Raw genomic sequence first — 20,990 nt, 5'->3', positions numbered from 1 at the left:
TACAATTCATATAAGGAAATCAGTCAATTTAAATAAATAAATTCACCCCTAATCTATGGATTTCATGTGACTGTTGGTCACAGATACCTTAAAAAAAGGTAGGGGTGTGGATAAAAAAAACAGTCAGTATTTGGTGTGACCACCATTTGCCTCATGCAGCGCGACACATCTCCTTTGCATAGAGTTGATCAGGCTGTTGATTGTGGCCTGTGGAATGTTGTCCCACTCCTCTTCAATGGCTGTGCGAAGCTGCTGGATATTGGCGGGAACTGGAACACGCTGTCGTACACGTCGATCCAGAGCATCCCAAACATACTCAATGAGTGATATGTCTGAGTATGCAGGCCAGTTCATTTTCAGCTTCCAGTAATTGTGTACAGGTCCTTGTGACATGGGGCCGTGCATTATGCTGAAACATGAGGTGATGGCGGCAGATGAATTGCAAGACAATGAGCCTCAGGATCTAGTCATTGTATTTCTGTGCATTCAAACTGCCATTGATAAAATGCAATTGTGTTCATTGTCCGTAGCTTATGTCTGCCCATACCACAACCTCACCACCACCATACTGGCACTGTTCACAACGTTGACATCAGCAAACCGCTCGTCCACACAACGCTGTCTGCCATCTGCCCTGTACAGTTGAAACAGGGATTCCTCCATTACGACGCCGAACTGCTGTCAGGTCAAGCATGCAGATGAGCCTCTCTGAGACGGTTTCTGACAGTGTGTGCAGAAATTCCGGGTGGCTGGTCTCAGACGATCCTGCAGGTGAAGAGGGCGGATGTGAAGGTCCTGGGCTGGCGTGCTTACATGTGGTCTGCGGTTGTGAGGCCGGTTGGATGTACTGCCAAATTCTCTAAAATGACGGAGGCGGCTTATGGTAGATACATGAACATTCAATTCTCTAGCAACAGCTCTGGTGGACATTCCTGCAATCAGCACGCCAATTGCACGCTCCCTCAACTTGAGACATCTGTGGCATTGTGTTGTGTGACAGAACTGCACATTTTAGTGTTCGTTTATTGTCCGCAGCACAAGGTGCACCTACGTAATGACCGTGCCGTCTAATCCGCTTCTTGATATGCCACCCCTGTCAGGTGTATGGATTATTTTAGCAAAGGAAAAAGTCTCACTACCAGGGATGTAAACAAATTTGTACAAACTTTGAGAGAGGTGAGCTTTTTGTGAGAATGGAAAATATCTGGGATGTTTTATTTCAGCTTATGAAACATGGTACCAACACTTTACATTTTGTGTTTATAATTTTGTTCAGTGTAAATCAAACAGCCTAATTTATTAATCAAAGCAGCTTCACAGGTGCCCTTGGTGCCACAGAGTTCTCACTGATTATACAGTACACTTGTCACAGCAGTTTGCTGCTTCTGGTTGCCACATAGCCCTTCAACTATGCCTGAGTTGTGTGCTTTTCCACAACAAAATTATAAAACACAAAAGCTTTATGGCCTGGCCTGTTGCTTCTGCTATGATTATAAGTACCAAGTTTGGGGTCAATTCCAATTTAATAAAAAATTGGAATTCCTGAATTAACGTTGAATTCAAATGATTGCATTTGAATTAGACTGTTTGAATTGGAATTGTGAAAACCTTTAATATTTGGAATTGTATTGGATTTCAGTATTTATACATTTCCCATTTATTTCCCAGAAATGAAAGAACTTAGTATCAAAAATGTACAATAGGATTTGTTTTAAATCATTTTTGCTTGGCTGTCTGAACAGTGAAATGTTCAGCCTGAGGGAATAGTATTTGAATTTGTGGAATTGTTCGGGATAATATTGAATCGAGAAATTCAATGAGCATTAAAAGTGCTACAGCTCATCGGATATTAGGGCCCTATAAAATCTTAGTTCCAGACATTAAAACGGAATTCAACAATATTAAAATGTTTTATTGAACTTATTAGGAAATGCATTAATTTGCCCAAGTGAATCCTAAGACATGAACAAAATGCATCAGTGATTCATATTTTCCTGCAACTTTCTGAAACGGCACAGGGATGCCCCTGTCTGTGTGTGTGTTGTGCGTGCATATGTCTACACTTTGTATAGCCGTTAGCGATGATGCTAATGATAACCTTCTTCTGTTAGAGATAGAAAGGCTTTCCCAAAAATCTTCTCACTTAAATGTTAACTACAAAGTAGCCTATGCCTACCAGGCAGAATGATATCATGATTATTTGTGTCAATCCAGTATTTGTTTATTTGTTTTGCAAACTCTGCATTCACATGAGCGCTACAGCAACACTGCTTAACCAAACAAAGATTTCTTTCTGGTGCACACTTGCATTTAAGGGTAACATTTCTCAGACTTAAAAAAATGGTCTCCTTGTGTGGTTTAAACATTGTTATGGACTTAGAACATCCAATGTTGTTGTTCTTCTATAAAAATGTAAAAAATGTCATGTGAATTTGATAGGAGAAACAAAATGGAAAAATGGAAACCTGGAATAACAAAATGGAATTTTGGGGAAAAAATGACAGAATCAGGCAAAAAACAGAACAGATTTTATGTGGCGCTATTCAAGCATTCATCCGCATCCTGCATTAGTATTAGCTGCCCTCGTAACCTGTGGGTTTTAGCTGGTACAGCGACCGTGGTGGGATTGTTGTTTGGGTGTTTTCCTCAGGTTCAAGGCATGTTCAGTGTTTCTGATGTGCATCAAATGAGGTCATAAAAAAACAAATCTGCTTACAGCTAAAAGCTTGGATTTATACACACGTTTCAGATGTAACGACTATAGTGTAGAAGCCAGCATGTACAGTGAGCCCCAAAAGTGAAATGATAAAATGACTGAGGTTTAAGTGTAGACTGTCTGCTTTAATTTGAGTGTAATGACATCTGTTTTTATTTTTTTTTATGTGTTTAGCTTGTGACGCTACAAACGTGTTGGATTTTTTTGCTGTTGCTTGATGTTTCAGATGATTTTGTTCCTAATAGAAATGAATGATATATAATATATTGTGTCTTTTTGGAGTCACTTTTATTGTCAATAAGAATAGAATGTTTCTCAACACTTCTACATTAATGTTGATGCTACCATGATTACGGATAATCCTGAATGAATCGTGAATAATGATGAGTGACAAAGTTACAGACCCACAAATATGTGAACCACCGGTTCGATTCGGTTTTATGTAGCAACATTTAAAATTGTGTTTTTTTTACGTTGGATAAAAGTAGAGACTCAGCGCTAGAAAATGGTATATCATACAATACAGTTGTGGAACAAGGGGAAAATATTTCTGCTTTGAAAGTTGATAAACTTGTAAACCCCCCGTGAATATTTTGATACACCTTCTGGAGAACTCTTCTTTGTCTACACCCATTCAGCATTGTTCATACCCTCTTAAGCATTAGCCTCAACCATCTCTTTAAGGATTCACGTGCAGCCACGTGCTATACAGAGGGACTACTTAGTGTACTAAGCAACCAAAGATTTCAAGACTAAAATCTGGTTTATACTACGTCTATCGACATGTCTATATACAGTTGTCGCAGTGACATCATGAACATTCTATTGTCGTAGGACATCAAACTTGTCGTTATGAAAACGTATGAACATAAACATTACAGGCTGCATGACATCAGCAGCCTGGTGGTCCAAAATAGCATAACTGGTGTATTTTAACACAAATAAACCCATCCATTTAAAAATGAATGTAGTATATGTCAATTTAGCAAACCAGGCAACTAAAAGCAACTTTCTAAACACTTGCTCTGTTTTGATTTGTTTCTAGCTTGTTAGCTAGCTAACTAACATTAAGTTAGCTGGCTAGCCAGTTCAAATAATGACTATATCATATAGCTGACAACGTCTTAACTTTATCTAATTTGTATTCATTATTACAGGAAAATAAACTCACAACAAGATCATTATTTACAAGTTAATGGTGAGCTAATTACATAAAATAACTTACGGTTGTGAGTGTGACGAAATAAAGCAAGGCATTCTAACAGAGATTCTTTTTTACTTGGACACTGGTTGGCCAAACTTTATATCCTAATTTGACTTTGGTGCAGGTCCGGTTGTTCTTCACATTACCGTCTCTGGTAAACGCACACTATATCTAATAAAATAAAAGTGTATTTGTCACATGCACAGAATACAGAAGGTGTAAACGGTACAGTGAAATGGTTACTTGGATGGTAGAGTCTTTTTTTTGTTTAGACATCTAGCTAGCTAAACAATGAACCATAATTCCAACTCATAACGTTACTACCCTACATGACTCTATAGTTAGCTAAAGCTTACCAACTACTTTCAATGTTAGCTAGTTAGATAACATTAGGCTATAACTAGCAATACAAATGGCTCTGAGATACTAATATTACTACACAGATCAAATACGTAATGTTAGCTAGCGAGTCAGCCAGTTAATGTTAGCTAGCTAGCTAACAATACACTTTAACTTGCAATGAAAATGACTTCATGACAAAATTAGAAACGTATCATATCTAAAAATGTAGCTAGCTAGACTTACTCATGTACATAGTTGAACGCTTCTCCCTCTCTGTTACAGATCCCATTGTTGCCCTTAGTTTGAAAATGTAATCCGGAGGCAGGTGTTTGATACAACAGCCTTCTTTGTATTCTCTTTTCGACTCCCTCCGCATAGTTGCAACCAGATGTCTGAATTTTCTCCATCTCCTTAGATATCATACTGTGCTTCCTCTGGCATTCCACTGATTTCAAAACTCGGTCCTCCAGAAAGTGGAGAGCATTAGCAAGACTTTTGCAGTTCTTCGTGATATCTTTTTTATCGGGCACAAAATAATCTAAAACACAACCAAAACAAATGGCAAATGCATAAATGTGTAGAGTCATAAGCTTGATGTAGTCATTGCATGCTGTGAATATGGGACCAAATACGTAACTTTTCGACTAGTTTAATACACATACAGTGGGGCAAAAAAAGTATTTAGTCAGCCACCAATTGTGCAAGTTCTCCCACTTAAAAAGATGAGAGAGGCCTGTAATTTTCATCATAGGTACACTTCAACTATGACAGACAAAATGAGGGAAAAAATCCAGTAAATCACATTGTAGGATTTTTTATGAATTTATTTGCAAATTATGGTGGAAAATAAGTATTTGGTCACCTACAAACAAGCAAGATTTCTGGCTTTCACAGACCTGTAACTTCTTATTTAAGAGGCTCCTCTGTCCTCCACTCGTTACCTGTATTAATGGCACCTGTTTGAACTTGTTATCAGTATAAAAGACACCTGTCCACAAACTCAAACTGTCACACTCCAAACTCCACTATGGCCAAGACCAAAGAGCTGTCAAAAGACACCAGAAACAAAATTGTAGACCTGCACCAGGCTGGGAAGACTGAATCTGCAATAGGTAAGCAGCTTGGTTTGAAGAAATCAACTGTGGGAGCAATTATTAGGAAATGGAAGACATACAAGACCACTGATAATCTCCCTCGATCTGGGGCTCCACGCAAGATCTCACCCCGTGGGGTCAAAATGATCACAAGAACGGTGAGCAAAAATCCCAGAACCACACGGGGGGACCTAGTGAATGACCTGCAGAGAGCTGGGACCAAAGTAACAAAGCCTACCATCAGTAACACACTACGCCGCCAGGGACTCAAATCCTGCAGTGCCAGACGTGTCCCCCTGCTTAAGCCAGTACATGTCCAGGCCTGTCTGAAGTTTGCTAGAGAGCATTTGGATGATCCAGAAGAAGATTGGGAGAATGTCATATGGTCAGATGAAACCAAAATAGAACTTTTTGGTTAAAACTCGTCGTGTTTGGAGGACAAAGAATGCTGAGTTGCATCCAAAGAACACCATACCTACTGTGAAGCATGGGGGTGGAAACATCATGCTTTGGGGCTGTTTTTCTGCAAAGGGACCAGGACGACTGATCCGTGTAAAGGAAAGAATGAATGGGGCCATGTATCGTGAGATTTTGAGGGAAAACCTCCTTCCATCAGCAAGGGCATTGAAGATGAAACGTGGCTGGGTCTTTCAGCATGACAATGATCCCAAACACACCGCCCGGGCAACGAAGGAGTGGCTTCGTAAGAAGCATTTCAAGGTCCTGGAGTGGCCTAGCCAGTCTCCAGATCTCAACCCCATAGAAAATCTTTGGAGGGAGTTGAAAGTCCGTGTTGCCCAGCAACAGCCCCAAAACATCACTGCTATAGAGGAGATCTGCATGGAGGAATGGGCTAAAATACCAGCAACAGTGTGTGAAAACCTTGTGAAGACTTACAGAAAACATTTGACCTCTGTCATTGCCAACAAAGGGTATATAACAAAGTATTGAGATAAACTTTTGTTATTGACCAAATACTTATTTTCCACCATAATTTGCAAATAAATTCTTAAAAAATCCTACAATGTGATTTTCTGGATTTTTTCCCTCATTTTGTCTGTCATAGTTGAAGTGTACCTATGATGAAAATTACAGGCCTCTCTCATCTTTTTAAGTGGGAGAACTTGCACAATTGGTGGCTGACTAAATACTTTTTTGCCCCACTATATAAGTGAATTTCTTTCCAATACTTTTGGTCCCCTAAAATGGGGGGACTATTTAAAAAAAATATGTAATTTGTAAATGGTTCACCTGATATGGATAAAAATACCCTCAAATTAAAGCTGACAGTCTGCACTTTAACCTCCGAGTCAGTGTATCATTTAAAATCCAAAGTGCTGGAGTACAGAGCCAAAATAACAACAAAAAATGTACTGTCGCAATACTTTTGGAGCTCACTGTATGTCAATTGGTTGCTGTATGCTCCTCCCCACCATACGCTTCTGGTAATGTAAGATTTTCACTTCACTGGAGATTTATAGACTGACTGCAGTAAACAGTCCCTGTAACACGATATTCAATGGCATGGTGAACATTCAAATTCAGAAAATCTTAACTGTTGCATTGTGGGGCTGGCTATTCGGTTGAAGTAGTTTAAAAACAACAGGCAAACAAGTAAGCAAAAGACAACAGATGGACAGGAAAACATAAGAATATAATTAAACAAAGGAGATCCATAGAGAATTACTTTTTATTGTAAAAAAAAATAAGATAAATCTGCTCATTCACTGCACATTGGCTTTTTTTTCTTAATTTGAATTATATATATTCCAGACCCAAAACTGTAGTACACATTGTTCGAGCCATCTACTCTAAAAGCTTAGCTAAAGCCCTTGGCTTGGAGTAGTACTCTTCTCCCATATAGCAGAGGGTAACAGTAATGGATCCCAAGAGGGAGGGATATAGGAGAGCTTTCTCTCTCTCCTCTCTCTTTCTCCTTCTCTTTCTCTCTGATATTCTACCCAGTTCAATCTCTATTGGCTTTCTCTCTGTCTTGTTTTAGTTAGCATGTCACTGGCCTTCATGTCTTCTCTGCTGAAATCCTGACTGACATTGAGATTGGCCATTACCATCTCCTGTGGCTTCTTCCTCCTTTGAAAATACCCCATCAGAATAAAACCTGTCTTCTTCAGCAGGCTACCAACCATTACTGACAAATTACATTTCAATGGACGAACAAAGTTGGTTAAAAGGCTAGAAGTCATTACAGTGTGAAGAGTATACAAGCAGGATACTTACTTACCTATGCTCAAGGGAATGTCTGATAAGGTGTTTTGTTAAACACTAGAATAACAGAGGCCCAGAAGGTAAAATAAAGATGTGATTTATCTCTACGGAGTGGGAAGAAACAACAACAACAACATGAGATCTTCAGTACCAAAGTTCTGATCCTTGTTGTCAGCTTTACTATCATGGTGCATCAGATCTCAGTGGTGAGTGACAGACATTTCTCTATTATTGTCCAACCCATCTGTCTCTCCCTCAGACTTCATGCATCTATACGTCCATGTCAGTGGAGATGGATTTGGGTTAGCCTGCCACAGAGCTTTTCTACTGCCTTTTTTCTCAATGGGATTACATTGTGTTGTGATGTTTTCTTTCAGAGATTGCAGGTTTGGGCTACAGTATGAATGACTGATAGACAGCTGCATGGATAGTAAGCTTCTTTCACCTCACAGGGTCCCGTGCACGTTTTGAGGACAGCCCACCTCGGATCTTGGAAGACCCCACTGACTTGATCGTGTCCAAGGGGGAACCCGCAACCCTCAACTGCAAGGCAGAGGGGCGGCCTAACCCCACTGTGGAGTGGTACAAGGACGGGGAGCGGGTGGAAACGGACCGGGATGACCCTCGATCTCACCGAATGCTCCTTCCCAGCGGCTCCCTCTTCTTTCTGCGTATCGTCCACGGACGACGCTCTAAACCAGACGAGGGCGTCTACACCTGTGTGGCACGTAACTACCTTGGAGAGGCTGTCAGTCGAAATGCTTCACTGGAAGTAGCCAGTAAGTCTTTGTCATTTTACTTGCTGTCAATGTCACCCCATGACCTCGCTCTGTCTCTCTATGTCTCTCTCTCTGTCTCTCTCAAAGCACAACAGGGGAAGAGAACCGGCTTTCAGCTGCTATCTTGAACTTCTGAAAATATGACCATTTAGAGAGACTTGTCTATTAGTGGCCCTTAGGCTCTTGTGGTCATCACTAGTTGTCACAGTCATAAACCCTGCCTATTTCTACAATTTATATATTTTTTTATCTGATTTTAACCCTAACCTTAACCACACTGTAACCTTTTGCTTAACCATAAATTAAGACCAAAAATAACCTTTTTTTCTTTTCTTTAAAAAACAAATATAACAAATTATGACTTTGTCTGTGGTAACTAGTGACAACTGCATCACTTGCCTCTTTCTCCTTGTAATTGTGGCAGTGTGGCGTGACCCTGGGCTGAACGCAGGTCCTTTCTGCCGTTAGGAAATGGATTAGCGGAGTGTGCTGATTAGGAAAAGGAGCGTAACAGATTAGGGAATGTCTCCTCGTTTAAAAACACAAAACAACAATTTGCCTGCATCTTATCTTCCACCAGACCACAGAGCCAGCCAAGCCTCCTCAGCCTCAGCCTCTAACTGCTCATGGCTCACTGACTTCCACAGCTCATGTTCAAAAATAGGGCCAGCTTTAGTTCAGCTTCCACACTGAGTGATATATCCACACTCATAAGCGGCAGAACATGAAATATTAGAGAAAAACTAAAAATATTAGAGCAGAACAGCTTCCAGAGAAAAACATTTAAGCGCCACAGTTATATTGCTGTTTTTGATGATGAATTCTCCTCAGCCAGTGGAGATGTAGCCGGAGATGACAGTCCTACCAGTAAGACTATGCATCACCTAGATGCAAGCACTCTAACGGTGACTAACTGCAGTAATGACTATTGTCCTAGGTCTGGTGCCTCTGGGTAGCTGGTGAATATGTTGATTATGATTGATTAGGACTGAATTGCTACCATGGTAACGATAGTGAAATAACACTGAGATCAATGCAACTCCTGGCTTGGGAGTAGCTCAGAGGAAAGATACATTGAATTGCTGTGGCATGTAGGCATGCCTAGATCTGACCTCTGAACCATGACACCTCACCCTGCCCTGACTGTCATGGGGATTGGCTACAGTAGAGTATTACCTCAACAGGGTTGTCGAATTTAGATTTCTACACAGTTCATTCCTTCCACACAATCAGTCCCTTCACTGCACAAATGCATCGGAAGTGACATGTATTTCATCCTTAAATGTTTTTCGCCTTCGGGGTCCACAACTCAGGCTTCAGTATAACTAGACACTGTTGCCTCATTTGACTTCCTCAGAATAACTTTAATGTTGGGTATGGACATACTAAACAGTCAATTATTGCTGGCTGTGTTCTTGTTGTTGGCATGAATAAGCTGTAAGCGACCAGCTGAATAGCAGGGCTGTTGAAGCGCCTAGATAATGAGATATTGTGTATGAATCCATTCACATATTCCTCCCAGAAATAGCAGTGTTCTGCTCTGTCGGTTAGCCTTTATGTAAGAAGAAGAGGAAAGCGGTATCTATTTCAAAGCCATGAATGTGAATGTCTGTCTGAGGGAGCAAACAGCCGCGTTCTTTGAGCTGGATTAAAATAAAGTAGGACAAATGAAAAATAAAACTTGCTTAAAAGGCTTTAGGGCCAGATGTCCCTCTTTCTCCTGATGGGGGGATTATGAAGGAATGACATTTTGGGCTGCAGCTTGTTTCTTGGCCTCTTCTACACTACAACTCTGCCACTGGTCTCTTCTTTAAACCCTGAAGAAGAAATACAGGAGAGATGTTTTCTGTATGGACAGATATCGCAGTGGCCAAACTGTTCATTTGAACTCTCTTTATTGTTACTACAATACCTTACCCATTTTTTCTTGTCATAATCATTTACATAAAGGATTAGAGATTTTGAATAATCAAGTTGGCTTTAACAAGTGCCTAAGGAGGAATTTGTAGGCATGAGTTGACCACTCGTCCAACCATTGAAACACAACAGGCTCAGGAGACCTGGCACTGCCTGAGTCCCTCTTTAACCTCAGTAAACACAGACAATGGCTGGATTAAATCAATCCCTCCTCTCGACAGGCGCCCACTGGCTCTATTAGCCATGACACGGCAGTAGCAGAGAGATAGAATTAGACCACCTCTAATGGGTGTACTCCTACTGTACTGAGACAAAAGAACAATGACTGACTGACCATCAGGTCACTTTGCTCTAGGACCTGCTCTCAGCTAGAACCCTTCCACTTGCCTGCCAGGCTCCCATCCCATACACATCTTCATCTACATTGACATTTTAGTAAATTAGCAGACGCTCTTATCCAGAGCGACTTACAATTAGTGTGTGTATCTCAGATGGCTAGGTAAGACGACTACATATCACAATCGTAGCAGATACATTTTCCCTCAATAAATATGTTATTAGCAAAGTCAGTGCTAGTAGGAAAGGGGTGGAGGGTGCCAGGACAGAGAAGAGCTCTGACTGGGCTGAGCGGGAGCTGCCTTGCGCTGCTGTACACAGCTTGCCACTGTGTCCTCTGGTTAGTGTTTTTTCATCATAAATCTTGTTCTGCAGAGTGGTCACTAGCTGGCACAGCCACAAAGTCATAAAATCATATTTTAACCTTAACCACACCACACCTAATTCCTAACTCTAACAATTTAAGACCAAAAATCAAATTTTTGTTTTCATGCATTTTTACAATATAGACAATTTTGACTTTGCAGCTGGCTCATCTAGCGAATATCGCTCAGTTCTGTCTCAAGAGCAAGACTCATCCCAATTGAAGTCAACCTGTCCCTCGAACAACTCTGCCCAACCTCTCAACCCTGTCCCTCACGTCACCTTTAGAGTGCCCCCTCCATCCTCACCTTCTCCCTACACTCTTCCCCAATCCTGTCAACCCTACTCCTCCACCCTGCCTTGAGAATGTTCAGTGAATCTGATAACTGACTGATGTTTAGTCTAGTGGTGTTCATAGTGAACTGACTGACAAGGGCCACACGATGCAAAGCAGCCTATTATTGCCATGACTACTCTCCCATCTCCCCACTTCAAAACATTAACAGATGGCCACTACGACTGCACTAAAGCTGCACTCTTGCTAAATGCTAAATATTGAGATTAATGTCACTTAAAAATACAGTGCTGAATATTCTGAGGATATTCTTAATCTCTTAATCTGTATATCCCTGAAGCATTACAATTATGAAAATAAATGGCACTGTCCCAGAATAGGAATGTAGCAGTAACAGTAAAGTATGAAAATGTATGCACTCAATGTAGTTCGCTCTGGATAAGTGTCTGCTAAATGTTTAAAATGTAAATGTAACAATTATTACGGTAGTAACCATAGAGCATGATGGTTAGTCATTTAACAACATTGTTTAAGCTGAGCTAAAGAAATAGCAGGAGGTAGATGAATATGGGCTTTATTTATCCCCAGGCCAGGACCTTAGGTGTCCTCTTCTCCACTTCTGTCACCGTAAGGTGAGGTTGGGATACTTCAGATTCAGGATGTCCTGGTACTTACTCACCACCATTGGGAATCACAGTGTGAGTCACGTCTGGTACAAAGACTGTGTTTTGGACGTTACCTCAGGAAGTCCCCTGGCCATCTGTCTGTCTGAGAATATCAGAGGTTCCTGTGGTGCCATCATCATTTCATAAAAATATAACAGTGTGTGAATTCTGTGAAACGACTTTTAGCATGTCAGCCTTTAAAGCCTGGGTGCAGGAGGGATCGTATTTACTTCCAACAGCTTCAAAGAGTTGCTCTTGGCTGCTCGCACTGCACAGAGTTGGGGGGAAATTATCTGAGGCTACGTTCCACTCTCTGACACTTGTTTCAAGCCCTCAAATGGTTCACATTCTGGGACTTCTGTGGTTGAATGTGTGGGTGAGAGTGGAGAGGTGTTTGTGTGTGGATTAGCTCATTGGCTCCTTAACCATGTCTTCTCTTCAGTTCCCTCGATATGGCTGGGTAGTGATGGTCTCTGTGCTCCTGGTCTCGTCTCCACACCGGCCCTTTACAGACGGATCTCTAAAAATAATTCACCACTTTCAATTAGCCCTCAGCTCTCTTTTCAAACAAGCAGCTAGCTGAGTGGCTACTACTGAACAGACTGTTGGGAGGGGAAGGGTGTGTGCTTTGTCAGGTAATAGCTCATCCATCAATTGTCTAAAGGGGGTTCTTTAATTGTGTTGGCGTCTCCTTTTGTTGGGTTTTGGGGGCGGGTGGGACGGGAGCTCAGGGGGTTCCGTTATACCCCTGAAGGGACAGATGTTCAGGCAGCGCGTGCCTGTAAATGTTCCCTTAAACTGCCCCCCTGCCTATGTACTTAACTCACCCCAGACTGTAGGGGTGCAACTGCTACTAGTTGGATGAGCTGATAGGCCTTGTGTATCTTAGATTCAGATGAGGTGGATGTATTACAATCTGTGACAGAAAAAACTCCAGTTGGATGTGATGAGGAATACTGACAAGGTTTTTAATGTTCTGAACAAGTCTTTACCTTTGAAACAAATGGGAAACAGAAATCAACTTTTCTAAAAGTTTAAATGTCACGTCAATGACAAAGTCTAGTCTCAGCTGAGGAATTAAATGTGCTTCATTATAATACAGAAAAAATGCCTCCAAATGATCAAAGTAGAGATACTGCTGCATTTGAACAGGCAGCGACTTCAGGCAGCCAGAGAGTGTGTGACAGATTGTCTCATATTGGGGGGCTGGCGAGAGGGGGGAGGTTGAGCAGATCGACAGATGACCACTTCAATAATGACAGCGGATCTGAAACGCAGCCGGCTCAGCGACGGCTCAGCCACCATTTGTCTGCTTCTCAGAGATTGGAATATTCATAGCAACACGTTTCCCAAGATAATTGCAGCCCTTACAACTCAAGATAGAGGAGAGCCAGTCTCTACGCTCTAGATGGCTGTGATAAACTAAATGAGATGGTAGTCAGTCAGTCACTGTAGTTGTGAATATAAATGCCATTTTAAAAGACACAGGTAGCTGCTGTGTTGATGAGGGATCTGTCAAACACACGTCAGGGGATAAGTGATGGGGGTAGTGTGGCTTAGCTGGAGAGACGTCCAGTTGACAGACAGGTGATGAGTTCACTAATGTGTTTAGTATAGATTAACTGATGTTTAAGATTGGACTAATTCACAGCATATTTGCAGTGCTAATTGATTTGATTGGGTGTTGATGCATTACCGTGCTAACAGATGGATAGTTTAACAGGCAGGTAGATGTTCTTGGTCTGATTGTTTACTTTGTAAAATGCCAACCTAAAATATAAGAAGATATGTTATTCTGGAGTAGTGTGTGTTGGTCAAGGAAAAAGCCAGAGGAAAGGGTTCATAGGGAGGGTCACCTGCAGACCCTCAGAGTGTGTGTGTGTGTGTGTGTGTGTGTGTGTGTGTGTGTGTGTGTGTGTGTGTGTGTGTGTGTGTGTGTGTGTGTGTGTGTGTGTGTGTGTGTGTGTGTGTGTGTGTGTGTGTGTGTGTGTGTGTGTGTGTGTGTGCATTTTCAACGCTGGAATAGTAGTGCTGCACAGGTTTCCTGAGGCCTCAGCCAGGCATCAGAGCGCATACAGTTTCTTTCCTCTGTCAATCATTGCTGGGATTTAATGACAAAGGTTGCTGCCAAGTCAAGCCTCTCATCCTGTCTTCCTTTGCAGAGAAAAGGCTGCTAAACTCACTGTGTGACAGTGACATAAAGATCATGTCCCCTTTTTTAGTTATGTCGTCGTTGTGTCACTGTCAGATTTATAGTGCGGAAATGTGAGTTAGCATAGTTTCCAGTGTGAGGCAGAAGCATTGCATTAATGTGTGATGCCATTTTTCCCTCTGACAGGTTAAATTATTAATGTGTTTGTATTTGTTTACTCTGTGTTGGACTGAGAGTTGTGCATTATTCATCCACTCTGACAGTAGAGACTGCAGTCTAGGATGCGGCACAGGAAACATCAAAACACTGCACAACAAGGAAGTTGCCAGGGATTTGAACAGTCATGTACAAGCACAAAACACAATGTACTGCTTTCACCCAATCAGCTTGTTTTCCTCTCGTCTAACCTTCAAACAGAAACTCTACATATGTAAAATATGCTCAAATTGATTACAAGGACAATATTTGAGATTACTCTTGTGATGACATTGACAGAATACCGCATTGGAGATGGATGTGTACTCCAATTCTGATGTATATATCTCATATTGTTTGCATTTGAAAGATAACATATTCTCAATTACATACACTACCGTTCAAAAGTTTATGGTCACTTAGAAATGTCTTTGTTTTTGAAAGAAAAGCAAATTTTTTGTCCATTAAAATAACATCAAATTGATCAGAAATATAGTGTAGACATTGTTAATGTTGTAAAGGACTATTGTAGCTGGAAACTGCTTTCTCCCCAATTTTCGTGGTATCCAATCGCTAGTAATTACTATCTTGTCTCATCGCTACAACTCCCGTACGGGCTCGGGAGAGACGAAGGTCGAAAGCCATGCGTCCTTCGAAGCACAACCCAACCAAGCCGCACTGCTTCTTTAACACAGCGCGCCTCCAACCCAGAAGCCAGCCGCACCAATGTGTCGGAGGAAACACCGTGCACCTGGCCCACTTGGTTAGCGCGCACTGCGCCCGGCCTGCCACAGGAGTCGCTGGAGCGCGATGAGACAAGGATATCCCTAACGGCCAAACCCTCCCTAACCCGGACGACACTAGCCCAATTGTGCGTCGCCCCACGGACCTCCCGGTCGCGGCCGGCTGCGACAGAGCCTGGGCGCGAACCCAGAGACTCTGGTGGCGCAGTTAGCACTGCGATGCAGTGCCCTAGACCACTGCGCCACCCGGGAGTCCCTGAAACGGCTGATTTTTAATGGAATATCTACATAGGCGTACGGAGGCCCATTATCACCAACCAATCACTCTTGTGTTCCAACAGCGTTGTACGAGATCTTCAGTTTCTTGGCAATTTCTCACATGGAATAGCCTTCATTTCTCAGAACAAGAATAGATGGACGTGTTTCAGAAGAAAGGTCTTTGTTTCTGGACATTTTGAGCCTGAAATCGAACCCACAAATGCTGATGCTCCAGACACTCAACCAGTCTAAAGAAGGCCAGTTTTATTGCTTCTTTAATCAGAACAACAGTTTTCGGCTTTGCTAACATAATTGCAAAAGGGTTTTCTAATAATTAGCCTTTTTGAAAATGATCAACTTGGATTAGCTAACACAACCTGCCATTGGAACACAGGAGTGATTGGTTGCTGATAATGGGCCTCGGTACGCCTATTCTATTAAATATCAGCCGTTCCCAGCTACAATAGTCATTTACAACATTAACAATGTCTGCACTGTATTTCTGATCAATTTGATGTTATTTTAATGGACAAAAAAATTAGAATTTCTTTCAAAAACAAGGACATTTCTAAGTGACCCCAAACTTTTGCACGGTAGTGTACATATAAAGGTACTAAATTAATAGATAAAAAACAATCTGCTATATAGTTTGACTCTGTCTATTTTTCCTAATGTGTTTACCTACCGGGTCAAATAAAAGTACAGTAATATGAATAGATAGACTAAACCATGCCAATGCTCTCCTCTTCCCAGTCCTGAGGGATGACTTCCGCCAGGCCCCCAGTGATGTGGTGGTGGCAGCCGGTGAGCCAGCGGTCCTGGAGTGTGTTCCCCCCCGTGGTCACCCTGAGCCCACCGTCTCCTGGAAGAGGAACAATGCCCGCGTCAGCAACAAGGATGACCGCATCTCTGTGAGTCTCACCTATACAGTTTTTCACGGCACTGTATGAACCCTGAATTATGACCCCTAGTTTCAGCATCAAGCTCATTTAGAGTTAGAAGTAAAACCCTCTAGAGTTTGCCTATACTAGAGTTCCAACCCACTCAAGTTCCAACCAAACCTCACTGAGCTCAGTGCAGTTAAGTCCCAAGTCAACCCAAACTGTCTCAAAGGCCATTAATATAATTAATGATGCATGCTGATGATGGTGGAATCCTTAATGATACATGCTGATGAAGGTGGAATCATAAATTATACATCCATTTTGAAGTGCTGATGTCAGATGGTGGAAGTACTGCCTCTCCTCTGAAAAGCCCAAAGGCTAATACATGGAGTGATATGATGACCTGTCATCACTGTCTTGTTTTTCAGATGCTTGGGGGCAAGCTGATGATCTCCCACTCCAGGAAGAGTGATGCTGGCATGTATGTGTGTGTGGGCACCAACATGGTGGGAGAGAGGGACAGTGACCCTGCTGAGTTGGTGGTGTATGGTGAGTCTCTCACACACGTTGGTGTGTGTGCGTGCATGCGTGCGTGCGTGCGCGCATTACGCTGTCTTCGTGTGTGTAACTCTGGGTCTCTCTATGCAGAGCGTCCTGTGCTGATACGGAGGCCGGTGAACCAGGTGGTGATGGAGGAAGAGACCGTTGATTTCCTGTGTGAGGTACATGGAGACCCCGCCCCCACAATACGCTGGCATCGAGAGGAGGGGGAGCTCCCCCGCGGGAGGTGAGGACACATTTACGGACAGGTCCACTCACTAATAGAAAATAAACGGATTGATTGATTGACATCTGAGGAGATAGACAAAACACTCAGTGACACATTGATTGATGGAGTGCTGGAGGTACAGACTGACAGAATGAGGAAAGCCCATTCACCAGGAATGCACAGACATGTACACAGATAGGGCTCTACCTGTGCAGAGCTCGTGCCCTTTTCCTCTTCCAGTCTCCGAAGTGCCCTTTTTGGTGGTGGTATAATCTTCCCCAAAATGAATTTGTTGTATAAATATTGTGTCATTGCTGTTCGGAGCCCACTACCCGCAATTCGTTGTGGCGTCATCAAGTTTGCCAGCCCCCTAGTTTAAATTTCAACATTTGATTAACACTTGATTTAGCCTCCATCAATAATATTCGCTCTGGTTGGCTGATACACATAGCAGAGAGAGGCAGAAAGATGTAGAGAGGAGAGGCTGCATCAACGACCCTCGGACCCAACTCCATCCGTTCTTTAGTCAGGAGTTGCACATGTATGTCAGGGCAGCAGCAACTCAGGCAGTCTAGACTCTAGCTAACCACCATATACTAAAATATCAACAGAAGCAACTGACAGCCAGCCATATATCATGAGTTAGAAGATTATTAATATTATATAATTAAGTTATTCTTATTATTTGATATGAGCATTGAATATAAATAATAATCAGTAAAAGAAATCGCTCTAGGTCAATAGCAGATTTACATCAATCATCAATATCAATGATCAATTGATAGCCCACCCTCTTTTTCGATGTTGTCGTGACTTTACTTTCATTAATCTGATGACTGTTATTTAACGAATCAACTAACTATGTTTAATTGTTACCTGATTTAAATTTATCATGTAACAATGAACTCATTAGGAGTTTGGGGCACCATGAGAGCGGTTGTTAACAGAGTTACCATCTCTCGAATTAACTCTAAAGGTCTTTACCTATCACATCCATAAAACAGTCAACGTATTAAATCATAACCTCTTATCATATCATCATTTTGAACAGTCGTAACCTCATGCATCTGCAAAAAAAACAGCTTTACTTACGATTCAGCACTACACAAATTGGTTTAATTATTTATTTACTAGCTAACTAAATAATAACACAGAATAAACATACCCACTTAATACATGAGGAAAAGGTCCCTAGCGGACTGACACAATATGGTGGCTTTTTACACAACGACATGGAGAGAGAGAGAGAGAGAAAAAGAAAGAGACACTTATCGTTGATACATTTTAGAAACTTTTCTCGCATTAATCATATACTTTGCACACAAACCGCCACCCGTTTGAAGTAAGAAATCATGAATGTATTCACTGGCCTTTCAGCGACACGCTTGTATGGCTCTGATTATCCGAAAGGGGTCTTCCCTTTCCCGTCTTCTACTGTTGTTCACTCTGGAAGATGCTCCTTGGAAGGTGGCTAGCCAGCCGTGTCGACGGTTCCCATTGGCGATGAGAGTAGTAGAATATGGTGATTTGAGAAGAGTAGTAGGATGGTCCCACTTAAATTCACTTTTCTAGATATTTGACGTAGAACAGCTAATTAGCCGTACCAGTGATTGTCTGGAAGGTGAGCTTCTCACCTATTCGTCGTGTTAATATTCAAGGTTCAAACCACTCTGGACGTGAGCTGCAGCTCTACACGCCTCTCTGGTCTGGGAGGTGAGTTTATTTTCTCCACCTCATGTTGAGGTTCAATGTTCCAACCATTTCAAATGTGTAGCTACCGCTCCACGCATTTCTGGTCTAATGTTAATTTCTCCACCAATTATTTTATGCTCTCTGACCTCACTCCCGGCGTAGCTATCTACCATGCACAGTTTATAGGAGATAGATTATCCTATGGCTCCTAAAATCACATTCCTATCTTGACAAAAAAAAATTCTTCCATATTTCATATACAACGTTAAGGATGGAGACTTCATACCTGTTGTGTGTATACTTTTCAAGTTACAGTATTTCCTTTAAAACCTTTTTAATGGCTTTACAAAATAAAAACCCATATGACATGATTATTCTTTAGATCACCACTGACCATTCCCCACAATCTTATGTTAGAAATATGTTCTAGTATTCACTTTTAGGACGTGTTAGAGAAATCAAATCAAAATCAAATCGAGTTTCGGCGGGAAGACTGTCTGTGTAGACAAAGCACATTCCTTGGTGGATTTTGGAGAGGAACAATGTCAATCATGTGTTTAGGAGGCACTGTAACTAGCTTGCAAACAATTTGTGATGAGCAAGTGTGTTGCAGAAATAAATAGAAAATACTTTATTTACTCTAAGATGGTCTCATGGTGACGGAGGTGACTCACTTTGCCCATTCTGATTGGCTATTTGACCCTAACACAGTTGACTTAACTTAACACATCTCTCTCTGCAGATCTATTAAGTTATAGGGTTGACTCATTATAGGGTTGACTCATCCTTTCTGTATTTAATTGTTTTTTATCTACAGTTTCAGATTACCTCATACAATTACATTTTGATGGGTCAGAGGGTCAGGTACATTCAAGGTCACTTTTACATAGTTCAAGGCAGTGCTTCTCACACCTGGACGGTATCCAAAATCTGTCTTGCCTACTACTAAAACTACATACTGTGTATTAATTGTACTACATACCATTTAGAACATACTGTGTAGCAAAAACAAATGCAGTAAGCAACAAATATCATCATACTGGGCTCATCTTACTGAGAATGTGCCGTCTAATGCACAATTGCGTTGATTCCCTCCATTCGTTCATTTGAGTACAGCGCGTTCCCTTATCTCATTATTAACTGATTATCACACGTGAGTCTGGAATGACGATTCTCTTCTTTAAAAGTGTGCATTGAATTCTACTAGATGAAAACCCGAAATGAGTATAACATCCTGGCATTCTAAAGCTTATTTGTCTCGAAATTTCACATGCTATAAAACGTTCTATTTTCGCGTACCTAAAATGCCTACTATTTAGAACGGAAGTATGGGTATTCTGACACGGGCCTGGTCTTTCTGTCTCGATGGTTAGATTCATGAAAATACTTTTGACTCTGTGTGTCTCTGTTCCAGGTTTGAGATCCACAGTGACAACAGCCTACGTCTGACTAGGGTGAGAGGGGAGGACGGGGGAATTTACACCTGTATGTCTGAGAACAGCGTGGGCAAGACAGAGGCTTCAGCCACGCTAGAGGTCCATGGTAAGAAACAAAGATTCTCTCTCTCTCACTCAATCACATACACTGATATGTGTTCTCACCCTTCTCCTACAGTACAGTACGGTCACACACTGTTATGTCCACTTCATTTGACAGTGGTCATTTAGAGTTGTCAAAGCTCTGCCCATCCATCCGTGTGTGTTGGAATACGTGTTGGCATATCAATGTATTTGTGGCTGGCTCTCTTCTCTTCAACTCCACTGACTGAAGCTTATGCTAAACCGTATGTATTACTCCCTCTGACAGCTGTTTGGGAGATGGTGCACTTTAACACACTGCCAAAAAGCAGGACCACTATTAATAAGAAGTGTGTGTGTGTGTGTGTGTGTGTGTTGGCTGTTTGGGCAGCAGGGTTGACTTCATCCTCCATTGCTTTTGTCAGTCCTGATGAAATCTAAACCCTACCTCTTCAAACAATGCATTCCCTTCCTTCTGTTCCATGTTTCATTGACTATGTAGTAGATGTCATGTTTTCATTTTACTGTAGTCAGCCATCTCATTCCATTTAATTGTATTTCCCCCACACCATTCTGACTCTGTTTTGTAGATTTTTTTCAAATACATTTTAAAAGCAAGGGGGGTTATAATATTTAATTCATTCAGTATCATCAGCACCTAATGGTTTAAAAGAGCCTGTAAACATGACTTACTGCATGGTCAGGATTCTAGTCTACTGGCCTGTTGCAGCACTCAGGCAGTGCAGTAAGTAAGCCTGTACTCTGACACAGTGACTTAATGTGTACCAGATTAAGGACTGGTATCAAACAAACACATCTGCTGTTTTTACTCTTATTAAAGAA

General features: G+C 41.7%; 1 protein-coding gene across 4 annotated transcripts in view; it reads left to right on the top strand.

Annotated features, from left to right (window-relative positions):
* The window catches only part of LOC129831946 (roundabout homolog 2-like), a 53,216-nt gene that overhangs the window by 14,784 nt on the left and 17,442 nt on the right, over positions 1-20,990 (top strand). For all 4 annotated transcript variants that reach the window (XM_055895589.1, XM_055895587.1, XM_055895588.1 and 1 more), the window contains exons 2-6: positions 8,035-8,361; positions 16,039-16,196; positions 16,598-16,718; positions 16,818-16,956; positions 20,045-20,172. In XM_055895589.1, the coding sequence (XP_055751564.1) occupies positions 8,035-8,361; positions 16,039-16,196; positions 16,598-16,718; positions 16,818-16,956; positions 20,045-20,172 (873 nt within the window). The remainder of the gene's footprint in view (positions 1-8,034; positions 8,362-16,038; positions 16,197-16,597; positions 16,719-16,817; positions 16,957-20,044; positions 20,173-20,990) is intronic.

The sequence above is a fragment of the Salvelinus fontinalis genome, chromosome 33, assembly GCF_029448725.1.
Source record: "Salvelinus fontinalis isolate EN_2023a chromosome 33, ASM2944872v1, whole genome shotgun sequence".
In the NCBI taxonomy this organism is placed as follows: Eukaryota; Metazoa; Chordata; class Actinopteri; order Salmoniformes; family Salmonidae; genus Salvelinus; species Salvelinus fontinalis.
The sequence above is the reverse complement of the archived record's forward strand: the minus strand, read 5'-3'. Positions and strand labels throughout refer to the sequence as shown.